Source organism: Callionymus lyra, chromosome 13 (assembly GCF_982586985.1).
Source record: "Callionymus lyra chromosome 13, fCalLyr1.hap1.1, whole genome shotgun sequence".
NCBI lineage: Eukaryota > Metazoa > Chordata > Actinopteri > Syngnathiformes > Callionymidae > Callionymus > Callionymus lyra.
The window spans coordinates 3,787,787-3,803,168 of record NC_141830.1 but is presented as its reverse complement, the minus strand read 5'-3'; the positions used below and the strand labels follow the sequence as shown (position 1 = coordinate 3,803,168).

The following is a 15,382-nucleotide window of genomic DNA, read 5'->3' as shown; positions in this document are numbered from 1 at the left end:
TCATAAGTTAGTATTACTTCACTGGATCACTAGTGTTTGACTAGATCATAAGTTAGCATTACTTCACTGGATCACTAGTGTTTGACTAGATCACAAGTTAGTATTACTTCACTGGATCACTAGTGTTTGACTAGATCATAAGTTAGTATTACTTCACTGGATCACTAGTGTTTGACTAGATCATAAGTTAGTATTACTTCACTGGATCACTAGTGTTTGACTAGATCATAAGTTAGTATTACTTCACTGGATCACTAGTGTTTGACTAGATCATAAGTTAGTATTACTTCACTGGATCACTAGTGTTTGACTAGATCACAAGTTAGTATTACTTCACTGGATCACTAGTGTTTGACTAGATCATAAGTTAGTATTACTTCACTGGATCACTAGTGTTTGACTAGATCACAAGTTAGTATTACTTCACTGGATCACTAGTGTTTGACTAGATCACAAGTTAGTATTACTTCACTGGATCACTAGTGTTTGACTAGATCATAAGTTAGTATTACTTCACTGGATCACTAGTGTTTGACTAGATCATAAGTTAGTATTACTTCACTGGATCACTAGTGTTTGACTAGATCAGAAGTTAGTATTACTTCACTGGATCACTAGTGTTTGACTAGATCAGAAGTTAGTATTACTTCACTGGATCACTAGTGTTTGATTAGATCAGAAGTTAGTATTACTTCACTGGATCACTAGTGTTTGACTAGATCATAAGTTAGTTTTACTTCACTGGATCACTAGTGTTTGACTAGATCATAAGTTAGTATTACTTCACTGGATCACTAGTGTTTGACTAGATCAGAAGTTAGTATTACTTCACTGGATCACTAGTGTTTGACTAGATCATAAGTTAGTATTACTTCACTGGATCACTAGTGTTTGACTAGATCATAAGTTAGTATTACTTCACTGGATCACTAGTGTTTGACTAGATCACAAGTTAGTATTACTTCACTGGATCACTAGTGTTTGACTAGATCATAAGTTAGTATTACTTCACTGGATCACTAGTGTTTGACTAGATCATAAGTTAGTATTACTTCACTGGATCACTAGTGTTTGACTAGATCATAAGTTAGTATTACTTCACTGGATCACTAGTGTTTGACTAGATCATAAGTTAGTATTACTTCACTGGATCACTAGTGTTTGACTAGATCACAAGTTAGTATTACTTCACTGGATCACTAGTGTTTGACTAGATCACAAGTTAGTATTACTTCACTGGATCACTAGTGTTTGACTAGATCACAAGTTAGTATTACTTCACTGGATCACTAGTGTTTGACTAGATCATAAGTTAGTATTACTTCACTGGATCACTAGTGTTTGACTAGATCATAAGTTAGTATTACTTCACTGGATCACTAGTGTTTGACTAGATCACAAGTTAGTATTACTTCACTGGATCACTAGTGTTTGACTAGATCACAAGTTAGTATTATTTCACTGGATCACTAGTGTTTGACTAGATCATAAGTTAGTATTACTTCACTGGATCACTAGTGTTTGACTAGATCATAAGTTAGCATTACTTCACTGGATCACTAGTGTTTGACTAGATCACAAGTTAGTATTACTTCACTGGATCACTAGTGTTTGACTAGATCATAAGTTAGTATTACTTCACTGGATCACTAGTGTTTGACTAGATCATAAGTTAGTATTACTTCACTGGATCACTAGTGTTTGACTAGATCATAAGTTAGTATTACTTCACTGGATCACTAGTGTTTGACTAGATCATAAGTTAGTATTACTTCACTGGATCACTAGTGTTTGACTAGATCACAAGTTAGTATTACTTCACTGGATCACTAGTGTTTGACTAGATCAGAAGTTAGTATTACTTCACTGGATCACTAGTGTTTGACTAGATCACAAGTTAGTATTACTTCACTGGATCACTAGTGTTTGACTAGATCACAAGTTAGTATTACTTCACTGGATCACTAGTGTTTGACTAGATCATAAGTTAGTATTACTTCACTGGATCACTAGTGTTTGACTAGATCATAAGTTAGTATTACTTCACTGGATCACTAGTGTTTGACTAGATCAGAAGTTAGTATTACTTCACTGGATCACTAGTGTTTGACTAGATCAGAAGTTAGTATTACTTCACTGGATCACTAGTGTTTGACTAGATCAGAAGTTAGTATTACTTCACTGGATCACTAGTGTTTGACTAGATCATAAGTTAGTATTACTTCACTGGATCACTAGTGTTTGACTAGATCACAAGTTAGTATTACTTCACTGGATCACTAGTGTTTGACTAGATCACAAGTTAGTATTACTTCACTGGATCACTAGTGTTTGACTAGATCATAAGTTAGTTTTACTTCACTGGATCACTAGTGTTTGACTAGATCATGAGTTAGTATTACTTCACTGGATCACTAGTCTTTGACTAGATCATGAGTTAGTATTACTTCACTGGATCACTAGTCTTTGACTAGATCATAAGTTAGTATTACTTCACTGGATCACTAGTGTTTGACTAGATCACAAGTTATTATTACTTCACTGGATCACTAGTGTTTGACTAGATCATAAGTTAGTATTACTTCACTGGATCACTAGTGTTTGACTAGATCACAAGTTAGTATTACTTCACTGGATCACTAGTGTTTGACTAGATCACAAGTTAGTATTACTTCACTGGATCACTAGTGTTTGACTAGATCATAAGTTAGTATTACTTCACTGGATCACTAGTGTTTGACTAGATCATAAGTTAGTATTACTTCACTGGATCACTAGTGTTTGACTAGATCATAAGTTAGTATTACTTCACTGGATCACTAGTGTTTGACTAGATCATAAGTTAGTATTACTTCACTGGATCACTAGTGTTTGACTAGATCACAAGTTAGTATTACTTCACTGGATCACTAGTGTTTGACTAGATCACAAGTTAGTATTACTTCACTGGATCACTAGTGTTTGACTAGATCACAAGTTAGTATTACTTCACTGGATCACTAGTGTTTGACTAGATCACAAGTTAGTATTACTTCACTGGATCACTAGTGTTTGACTAGATCATAAGTTAGTATTACTTCACTGGATCACTAGTGTTTGACTAGATCATAAGTTAGTATTACTTCACTGGATCACTAGTGTTTGACTAGATTACAAGTTAGTATTACTTCACTGGATCACTAGTGTTTGACTAGATCACAAGTTAGTATTATTTCACTGGATCACTAGTGTTTGACTAGATCATAAGTTAGTATTACTTCACTGGATCACTAGTGTTTGACTAGATCATAAGTTAGCATTACTTCACTGGATCACTAGTGTTTGACTAGATCACAAGTTAGTATTACTTCACTGGATCACTAGTGTTTGACTAGATCATAAGTTAGTATTACTTCACTGGATCACTAGTGTTTGACTAGATCATAAGTTAGTATTACTTCACTGGATCACTAGTGTTTGACTAGATCATAAGTTAGTATTACTTCACTGGATCACTAGTGTTTGACTAGATCATAAGTTAGTATTACTTCACTGGATCACTAGTGTTTGACTAGATCACAAGTTAGTATTACTTCACTGGATCACTAGTGTTTGACTAGATCATAAGTTAGTATTACTTCACTGGATCACTAGTGTTTGACTAGATCACAAGTTAGTATTACTTCACTGGATCACTAGTGTTTGACTAGATCACAAGTTAGTATTACTTCACTGGATCACTAGTGTTTGACTAGATCATAAGTTAGTATTACTTCACTGGATCACTAGTGTTTGACTAGATCATAAGTTAGTATTACTTCACTGGATCACTAGTGTTTGACTAGATCAGAAGTTAGTATTACTTCACTGGATCACTAGTGTTTGACTAGATCATAAGTTAGTATTACTTCACTGGATCACTAGTGTTTGATTAGATCAGAAGTTAGTATTACTTCACTGGATCACTAGTGTTTGACTAGATCATAAGTTAGTTTTACTTCACTGGATCACTAGTGTTTGACTAGATCATAAGTTAGTATTACTTCACTGGATCACTAGTGTTTGACTAGATCAGAAGTTAGTATTACTTCACTGGATCACTAGTGTTTGACTAGATCATAAGTTAGTTTTACTTCACTGGATCACTAGTGTTTGACTAGATCATAAGTTAGTATTACTTCACTGGATATACTGAGCCGCGCTAAGTCAGCGCGCCGGCAAGACGTATCGCCATAGCAACCGAGCCTAGCAAACACAGTTCACAGACGGACGGAGACGTAAACAACAACGAGACATAGAAGTACAAATTGACAACTTTACAGAACGTGACACTTATTGGTCGAAATGTGTATTTAAGAAATGCTTGATTTATACAATAAAAAAATATAAAGTATCACATGTTTTCGATGCATATCGAAAGTGCCAATATCACGATATCAATATTTTTTTGATATATTGTGCAGCCCTAATAGATGGCAAACATTATCAGTTGATCATTTTAATTTAGTTTTTTTCCCGTAATTATTTAGTATCTGAACTTTTATCAGATGTTATCAAAATAAAAATAATAAATACAATAATAAGTATTTATTTTAAATGTTGTGTTTGTTTAGACATTTTGTTCAGTGCGTTTGCATTTAATTACACATGGAAACTCACTGTGGAATAAAAGTGGCAGAAAGGGAACAGAGAAGTCATCAATTAAAGATATATTCCTGAGAAGGTTTAAAAATGTGTTGTAAAAGTTCATTTTTAAGACGTTAATGTTGGTTCTTCAATCCAGGGGCTGCCTGTTCTACGGGCCTCCGGGCACCGGGAAGACGCTGGTCGCCAGAGCTCTGGCCAACGAGTGCAGCTCGGACGACAAGAAGGTCTCGTTCTTCATGAGGAAAGGAGCCGATTGTCTCAGCAAGTGGGTCGGAGAGTCCGAGAGACAACTGCGCTTGTTGTTTGATCAGGTAAACTATCATCTTAAGGCTTTTGAAACTTGATCTGATGACAATCTTTTGCAATAATTATCATGAAGTAAAGCTTTTAGAGTTTGTTTCAAGACATTTTGACTTGTTTTTTCCAGTTAAACATTTAAGAGACGTTCGACAGTAAGTTTATATATTCAATTAGTCAAAGTAGGATGTGTTTCTATTCAGAAATAAAGTGGCTCCTGATTTCATCTCTTTGTTCTGATTGTCTCTCAGGCGTACCAGATGCGTCCGTCCATCATCTTCTTCGATGAGATCGATGGTCTCGCTCCTGTGAGGTCGAGCCGGCAGGATCAGATTCACAGGTGTGTGCGTGTGCGTGTGCGTGTGTGTGTGTGTGTGTGTGTGTGTGTGTGTGTGTGTGTGTGTGTGTGTGTGTGTGTGTGTGTGTGTGTGTGTGTGTGTGTGTGTGTGTGTGTGTGTGTGTGTGTGTGTGTGTGTGTGTGTGTGTGTGTGTGTGTGTGTGTGTGTGTGTGTGTGTGTGTGTGTGTGTGTGTGTGTGTGTGTGTGTGTGTGTGTGTGTGTGTGTGTGTGTGTGTGTGTGTGTGTGTGTGTGTGTGTGTGTGTGTGTGTGTGTGTGTGTGTGTGCTCTTTCATTTGACCTTTTTATCCAAGGTTTTGTCTCAAAATCAAATCACACAAAATCGCATACTTAGTGCCCTTGTTACTATGCATCAGGATAGTGTACATACTAACTAGTAACTAATCCTCCACAGATAGTATGTCTCAAATCACATACTTCTCTTAGTATACTAGAAGTTAGTATGCATCAGGCTAGTGTACGTACTAACTAGTAACTAATCCTCCACAGATAGTATGTCTCAAATCGCATACTACTCTTAGTATACTAGAAGTTAGTATGCATCAGGATAGTGTACGTACTAACTAGTAACTAATCCTCCACAGATAGTATGTCTCAAATCGCATACTACTCTTAGTATACTAGAAGTTAGTATCATCAGGATAGTGTACATACTAACTAGTAACTAATCCTCCACAGATAGTATGTCTCAAATCGCATACTACTCTTAGTATACTAGAAGTTAGTATGCATCAGGATAGTGTACGTACTAACTAGTAACTAATCCTCCACAGATAGTATGTCTCAAATCGCATACTACTCTTAGTATACTAGAAGTTAGTATCATCAGGATAGTGTACATACTAACTAGTAACTAATCCTCCACAGATAGTATGTCTCAAATCGCATACTACTCTTAGTATACTAGAAGTTAGTATGCATCAGGATAGTGTACGTACTAACTAGTAACTAATCCTCCACAGATAGTATGTTTCAAATCACATACTTCTCTCAGTATACTAGAAGTTAGTATGCATCAGGATAGTGTACGTACTAACTAGTAACTAATCCTCCACAGATAGTATGTCTCAAATCACATACTTCTCTTAGTAAACTAGAAGTTAGTATGCATCAGGATAGTGTACATACTAACTAGTAACTAATCCTCCACAGATAGTATGTCTCAAATCACATACTTCTCTTAGTATACTAGAAGTTAGTATGCATCAGGATAGTGTACATACTAACTAGTAACTAATCCTCCACAGATAGTATGTCTCAAATCACATACTTCTCTTAGTATACTAGAAGTTAGTATGCATCAGGATAGTGTACATACTAACTAGTAACTAATCCTCCACAGATAGTATGTCTCAAATCACATACTTCTCTTAGTATACTAGAAGTTAGTATGCATCAGGATAGTGTACGTACTAACTAGTAACTAATTCTCCACAGATAGTATGTCTCAAATCACATACTTCTCTTAGTAAACTATAAGTTAGTATCATCAGGATAGTGTACGTACTAACTAGTAACTAATCCTCCACAGATAGTATGTCTCAAATCACATACTTCTCTTAGTATACTAGAAGTTAGTATGCATCAGGATAGTGTACGTACTAACTAGTAACTAATCCTCCACAGATATTATGTCTCAAATCACATACTTCTCTTAGTAAACTAGAAGTTAGTATGCATCAGGATAGTGTACATACTAACTAGTAACTAATCCTCCACAGATAGTATGTCTCAAATCACATACTTCTCTTAGTATACTAGAAGTTAGTATGCATCAGGATAGTGTACATACTAACTAGTAACTAATCCTCCACAGATAGTATGTCTCAAATCACATACTTCTCTTAGTATACTAGAAGTTAGTATGCATCAGGATAGTGTACGTATTAACTAGTAACTAATCCTCCACAGATAGTATGTCTCAAATCACATACTTCTCTTAGTAAACTATAAGTTAGTATCATCAGGATAGTGTACGTACTAACTAGTAACTAATCCTCCACAGATAGTATGTCTCAAATCACATACTTCTCTTAGTATACTAGAAGTTAGTATGCATCAGGATAGTGTACATACTAACTAGTAACTAATCCTCCACAGATAGTATGTCTCAAATCACATACTTCTCTTAGTATACTAGAAGTTAGTATCATCAGGATAGTGTACGTACTAACTAGTAACTAATTCTCCACAGATATTATGTCTCAAATCACATACTTCTCTTAGAATACTAGAAGTTAGTATCATCAGGATAGTGTACGTACTAACTAGTAACTAATTCTCCACAGATAGTATGTCTCAAATCACATACTTCTCTTAGTATACTAGAAGTTAGTATCATCAGGATAGTGTACGTACTAACTAGTAACTAATTCTCCACAGATAGTATGTCTCAAATCACATACTTCTCTTAGTATACTAGAAGTTAGTATCATCAGGATAGTGTACATACTAACTAGTAACTAATTCTCCACAGATAGTATGTCTCAAATCACATACTTCTCTTAGTATACTAGAAGTTAGTATGCATCAGGATAGTGTACATACTAACTAGTAACTAATCCTCCACAGATAGTATGTCTCAAATCACATACTTCTCTTAGTATACTAGAAGTTAGTATGCATCAGGATAGTGTACGTACTAACTAGTAACTAATTCTCCACAGATAGTATGTCTCAAATCACATACTTCTCTTAGTATACTAGAAGTTAGTATGCATCAGGATAGTGTACGTACTAACTAGTAACTAATCCTCCACAGATATTATGTCTCAAATCACATACTTCTCTTAGTAAACTAGAAGTTAGTATGCATCAGGATAGTGTACATACTAACTAGTAACTAATCCTCCACAGATAGTATGTCTCAAATCACATACTTCTCTTAGTATACTAGAAGTTAGTATGCATCAGGATAGTGTACATACTAACTAGTAACTAATCCTCCACAGATAGTATGTCTCAAATCACATACTTCTCTTAGTATACTAGAAGTTAGTATGCATCAGGATAGTGTACGTATTAACTAGTAACTAATCCTCCACAGATAGTATGTCTCAAATCACATACTTCTCTTAGTAAACTATAAGTTAGTATCATCAGGATAGTGTACGTACTAACTAGTAACTAATCCTCCACAGATAGTATGTCTCAAATCACATACTTCTCTTAGTATACTAGAAGTTAGTATGCATCAGGATAGTGTACATACTAACTAGTAACTAATCCTCCACAGATAGTATGTCTCAAATCACATACTTCTCTTAGTATACTAGAAGTTAGTATCATCAGGATAGTGTACATACTAACTAGTAACTAATTCTCCACAGATAGTATGTCTCAAATCACATACTTCTCTTAGTATACTAGAAGTTAGTATGCATCAGGATAGTGTACATACTAACTAGTAACTAATCCTCCACAGATAGTATGTCTCAAATCACATACTTCTCTTAGTATACTAGAAGTTAGTATGCATCAGGATAGTGTACGTACTAACTAGTAACTAATCCTCCACAGATAGTATGTCTCAAATCACATACTTCTCTTAGTATACTAGAAGTTAGTATGCATCAGGATAGTGTACGTACTAACTAGTAACTAATCCTCCACAGATATTATGTCTCAAATCACATACTTCTCTTAGTAAACTAGAAGTTAGTATGCATCAGGATAGTGTACATACTAACTAGTAACTAATCCTCCACAGATAGTATGTCTCAAATCACATACTTCTCTTAGTATACTAGAAGTTAGTATGCATCAGGATAGTGTACATACTAACTAGTAACTAATCCTCCACAGATAGTATGTCTCAAATCACATACTTCTCTTAGTATACTAGAAGTTAGTATGCATCAGGATAGTGTACGTATTAACTAGTAACTAATCCTCCACAGATAGTATGTCTCAAATCACATACTTCTCTTAGTAAACTATAAGTTAGTATCATCAGGATAGTGTACGTACTAACTAGTAACTAATCCTCCACAGATAGTATGTCTCAAATCACATACTTCTCTTAGTATACTAGAAGTTAGTATGCATCAGGATAGTGTACATACTAACTAGTAACTAATCCTCCACAGATAGTATGTCTCAAATCACATACTTCTCTTAGTATACTAGAAGTTAGTATGCATCAGGATAGTGTACGTACTAACTAGTAACTAATTCTCCACAGATAGTATGTCTCAAATCACATACTTCTCTTAGTATACTAGAAGTTAGTATCATCAGGATAGTGTACGTACTAACTAGTAACTAATCCTCCACAGATAGTATGTCTCAAACATACTTCTCTTAGTATGCTAGAAGTTAGTATCATCAGGATAGTGTACGTACTAACTAGTAACTAATTCTCCACAGATAGTATGTCTCAAATCACATACTTCTCTTAGTATACTAGAAGTTAGTATCATCAGGATAGTGTACATACTAACTAGTAACTAATTCTCCACAGATAGTATGTCTCAAATCACATACTTCTCTTAGTATACTAGAAGTTAGTATGCATCAGGATAGTGTACATACTAACTAGTAACTAATCCTCCACAGATAGTATGTCTCAAATCACATACTTCTCTTAGTATACTAGAAGTTAGTATGCATCAGGATAGTGTACGTACTAACTAGTAACTAATTCTCCACAGATAGTATGTCTCAAATCACATACTTCTCTTAGTATACTAGAAGTTAGTATCATCAGGATAGTGTACGTACTAACTAGTAACTAGTTCTCCACAGATAGTATGTCTCAAATCACATACTTCTCTTAGTATATTAGAAGTAAGTATGCATCAGGATAGTGTACGTACTAACTAGTAACTAGTTCTCCACAGATAGTATGTCTCAAACATACTTCTCTTAGTATACTAGAAGTTAGTATCATCAGGATAGTGTACGTACTAACTAGTAACTAATTCTCCACAGATAGTATGTCTCAAACATACTTCTCTTAGTATACTAGAAGTTAGTATGCATCAGGATAGTGTACGTACTAACTAGTAACTAGTTCTCCACAGATAGTATGTCTCAAATCAAACTCTGCTGCTACACACTAACAGGAAATGACGCGACAGCTTCTTCTTCTACTTCTATTTAACGATGATTTCAACCAGCTGTAGGAACACTATCGCCACCTGCTGGCAGCACGTTTGGTTTGGATCAAGAAATATGAGAAACTAAAAATACGACATGAGAAACTTGCGTCGGTATATATGAAATATTAAGATTAATATTCTCTCGCCGCCTCCATTTGAACGTTAGTGACGTAACTTCCGTTTACAACGTCACTAAGATGGATTTGTTTAGTATAGAAAGTGTCCATCGATCCATACTCAGTTTTGTGGGCGTTTTTATGGAGCACTTCATTTCACATACTAAAAATGAGACGCACCTGTGCACTAAAAATACTATGTTTAAGTACAAAAGTATGTGATTTGAGACACAGCTGTGGACTGTGTGTATTGGCAAGAATCTGTTGATAAGATGCGTATCAAGATACATGTGTGATGATACGATATATTGAGATACTGTAGGAAAAAGAATACTTTTGAACGGCGGAAATGATGAAGGTTTTTTTGAAAAGTTAATTGCAAAATAAAACATTAAATATAAACCCTAAAATTACTTTGAATTAAAATAAAATTGGATTTCAAAGGTAAAAAAAAGAGTAAAATATCAATACAGTGCTTTTGAATATCGACACAGTATCGGGAATCTTTTCTTACACCCCTAGTTTTTATTCTCTTCCCTTCGACACTTCAGTCAGTTGTATCAAAACCCATGCATAAAGGTTAAAGTTCATTTCTCCAGGTAAATTATTTTGTCACTACAGCTGCAGGAACATAAAACTGTAGCTGATGATGAGGGATTGGAAGTTACACACTGACATAGAGTTTTATTAGGAGTGTAAGAAAATATTGATACACTGAAATATCACAATATTTTCTTCACAATACCGTATCAATATTCAACTGCAATGTATTGATTTTTATAATCATCATTCATCATTTATTTCCTATTTGTAAGTAAGTAAGTCATTTTTATTTGTATAGTGCTTTTTGTTTCCAGTCAATGTCTATATTTCAGTTAAGTTGCGTACTTTTTATGTAGTTTTTTAACAAATGTTCTAATGAAACATCACGAGCAGGCGAGAGGATACAGTGATGACTGAGGATGAGAGGATACAGTGACTGCAGCTTTTAAAGCTGATGTTTGGACATATTTTGGTTTGAAAACGAATAAAACCGTAACGACTTTGTCAAGAGACATGCGGTCTGTAAATACTACAAATTAATCCAGTTTCATATGAACAGATTATTGGAGTGAAGAATAAAATAAAAATAGGATTTTATACTTTCCACTAACTGGTTCAAGGATTCTGTTTTCTTTCTTCAACTCTGCAGCTCGATCGTGTCGACACTCTTGGCTCTCATGGATGGATTAGACAGCAGAGGAGAGGTCGTGGTGATCGGAGCTACAAACAGACTGGACTCCATCGATCCAGCTCTCAGGAGACCGGGTCGATTTGACCGAGAGTTCCTCTTTGGTTTGCCAGACAGAGAGGTGAGTCCAAAACAGATCTCATGGTTGTGATGAAGAACAATAACATCAATGCACGCCTGGAGTTTGTAGTTTAAGAAAGCTTGTCGTTCGTCTTCTTTTACGACTTTTATTATGTTTCTACAACAGGCGAGGAAGGACATCTTGATGATCCATACTCGACAGTGGAGCCCAAAGCCCTCCGATGGCTTTTTGGAGGAGTTGGCGGACAAATGTGTTGGTACGGATCACTCACTTTGATCTTCATGCACCATCATCATTGATTCCACTCAAGTCTTCATTGTCAAGAATCCTTGCGTGTGTTTTCGTAGGTTACTGCGGCGCAGACATCAAGGCGATTTGTTCCGAGGCGGCTCTCTGTGCTCTTCGTCGTCGCTATCCTCAGATCTACTCCTCGTCCCAGAAACTTGTGCTGGACGTGGATTCCATCGCCATCTCGCACAAAGACTTCATGTCGGCCATGTCGAAGATGGTGCCTGCGGCGCAGAGGTGTGACCTTCGTTCACCTCGAATAAATCACTTCAAAATGATGAACACACATGACAACATTTGTATTTTTCTTTCAGAGCTGTGGTTTCTCCTGCAAAAGCTCTGATTCATGCCATTCGTCCGTTGATGAGCTCAGCTCTGCAGAACGTCCTCCAGGCCGTCGTCCGAGTGTTTCCTCACGCCGAGCAGGCTTTGAAGAGGACGAGTCGAGGTAGACTGTCCTTCACGGATTCAATCTCTGAGTGTAGCTTTTCTCAAAAGTTAGGCTGCACGATCATTTTTTAAATGATCATTTCGACCAATCAGTGTCACGTTCTTTAAAGTTGTCAATTTGTACTTCTATGTCTCGTTGTTGTTTACGTCTCCGTCCGTCTGTGAACTGTGCAGCTTGTTAGGCTCGGTTGCTATGGCGACGAGTCTTAGCTCAGTATATCCAGTGAAGTAATACTAACTTATGATCAAGTCAAACACTAGTGATCCAGTGAAGTAATACTAACTTATGATCTAGTCAAACACTAGTGATCCAGTGAAGTAATACTAATTTATGATCTAGTCAAGCACTAGTGATCCAGTGAAGTAATACTTACTTATGATCTAGTCAAACACTATTGATCCAGTGAAGTAATACTAACTTATGATCAAGTCAAACACTAGTGATCCAGTGAAGTAATACTAACTTATGATCTAGTCAAACACTAGTGATCCAGTGAAGTAATACTAATTTATGATCTAGTCAAACACTAGTGATCCAGTGAAGTAATACTAACTTATGATCTAGTCAAACACTAGTGATCCAGTGAAGTAACACTAACTTATGATCTAGTCAAACACTAGTGATCCAGTGAAGTAATACTAACTTATGATCTAGTCAAACACTAGTGATCCAGTGAAGTAATACTAATTTATGATCTAGTCAAACACTAGTGATCCAGTGAAGTAATACTAACTTATGATCTAGTCAAACACTAGTGATCCAGTGAAGTAATACTAACTTATGATCTAGTCAAACACTAGTGATCCAGTGAAGTAATACTAACTTATGATCTAGTCAAACACTAGTGATCCAGTGAAGTAATACTAATTTATGATCTAGTCAAACACTAGTGATCCAGTGAAGTAATACTAACTTATGATCTAGTCAAACACTAGTGATCCAGTGAAGTAATACTAACTTATGATCTAGTCAAACACTAGTGATCCAGTGAAGTAATACTAACTTATGATCTAGTCAAACACTAGTGATTCAGTGAAGTAATACTTACTTATGATCTAGTCAAACACTAGTGATCCAGTGAAGTAATACTAACTTATGATCAAGTCAAACACTAGTGATCCAGTGAAGTAATACTAACTTATGATCTAGTCAAACACTAGTGATCCAGTGAAGTAATCCTAATTTATGATCTAGTCAAACACTAGTGATCCAGTGAAGTAATACTAACTTATGATCTAGTCAAACACTAGTGATCCAGTGAAGTAATACTAACTTATGATCTAGTCAAACACTAGTGATCCAGTGAAGTAATACTAACTTATGATCTAGTCAAACACTAGTGATCCAGTGAAGTAATACTAATTTATGATCTAGTCAAACACTAGTGATCCAGTGAAGTAATACTAACTTATGATCTAGTCAAACACTAGTGATCCATTGAAGTAATACTAATTTATGATCTAGTCAAACACTAGTGATCCAGTGAAGTAATACTAACTTATGATCTAGTCAAAGACTAGTGATCCAGTGAAGTAATACTAACTTATGATCAAGTCAAACACTAGTGATCCAGTGAAGTAATACTAACTTATGATCTAGTCAAACACTAGTGATCCAGTGAAGTAATACTAACTTATGATCTAGTCAAACACTAGTGATCCAGTGAAGTAATACTAACTTATGATCTAGTCAAACACTAGTGATCCAGTGAAGTAATACTAATTTATGATCTAGTCAAACACTAGTGATCCAGTGAAGTAATACTAACTTATGATCTAGTCAAACACTAGTGATCCAGTGAAGTAATACTAACTTATGATCTAGTCAAACACTAGTGATCCAGTGAAGTAATACTAACTTATGATCTAGTCAAACACTAGTGATCCAGTGAAGTAATACTAACTTATGATCTAGTCAAACACTAGTGATCCAGTGAAGTAATACTAACTTCTGATCTAGTCAAACACTAGTGATCCAGTGAAGTAATACTAACTTCTGATCTAGTCAAACACTAGTGATCCAGTGAAGTAATACTAACTTATGATCTAGTCAAACACTAGTGATCCAGTGAAGTAATACTAACTTATGATCTAGTCAAACACTAGTGATCAAGTGAAGTAATACTAACTTGTGATCTAGTCAAACACTAGTGATCAAGTGAAGTAATACTAACTTGTGATCTAGTCAAACACTAGTGATCCAGTGAAGTAATACTAACTTATGATCTAGTCAAACACTAGTGATCCAGTGAAGTAATACTAACTTATGATCTAGTCCAACACTAGTGATCCAGTCACTCGTCTCTTTCAACCTCCTTTATTAAAGCAACATATTGTAAGAACTTTTCATCTCGTCTCAGTTGTTTTCTTATAAGATCGTGAACTTCCAAACAAACCTGTCCGTCTTCACCGTATGCTAACGAGCTAAGTTGTTAACGTCATTTATAAAGTGTTATGTGTCCGTCTTCACCGTATGCTAACGAGCTAAGTTGTTAGCATCATTTACAAAGTGTTATGTGTGCGTCTTCACCGTATGCTAACGAGCTAAGTTGTTAGCATCATTTATAAAGTGTTATGTGTCCGTCTTCACCGTATGCTAACGAGCTAAGTTGTTAGCATCATTTATAAAGTGTTATGTGTCCGTCTTCACCGTATGCTAACTAGCTAAGTTGTTAGCGTTATTTATAAAGTGTTATGTGTCCGTCTTCACCGTATGCTAACTAGTTAAGTTGTTAGCGTTATTTATAAAGTGTTATGTGTGCGTGTACAAGGAGGTGGATTTATTATTGATTATGTGATATCACGACGCGCCGGCGGCTCCTCTCTGATGTCG

The 15,382-nt window shown here is 35.6% G+C and overlaps 1 protein-coding gene across 2 annotated transcripts in view; it reads left to right on the top strand.

Annotated features, from left to right (window-relative positions):
* Positions 1–15,382, top strand: part of atad2 (ATPase family AAA domain containing 2) — a 43,833-nt gene that overhangs the window by 14,508 nt on the left and 13,943 nt on the right. For both annotated transcript variants that reach the window (XM_087805943.1, XM_087805942.1), the window contains exons 12-17: positions 4,763–4,937; positions 5,175–5,263; positions 11,691–11,850; positions 11,977–12,067; positions 12,159–12,336; positions 12,414–12,547. In XM_087805943.1, coding sequence (XP_087662069.1) covers positions 4,763–4,937; positions 5,175–5,263; positions 11,691–11,850; positions 11,977–12,067; positions 12,159–12,336; positions 12,414–12,547 — 827 coding nt within the window. The remainder of the gene's footprint in view (positions 1–4,762; positions 4,938–5,174; positions 5,264–11,690; positions 11,851–11,976; positions 12,068–12,158; positions 12,337–12,413; positions 12,548–15,382) is intronic.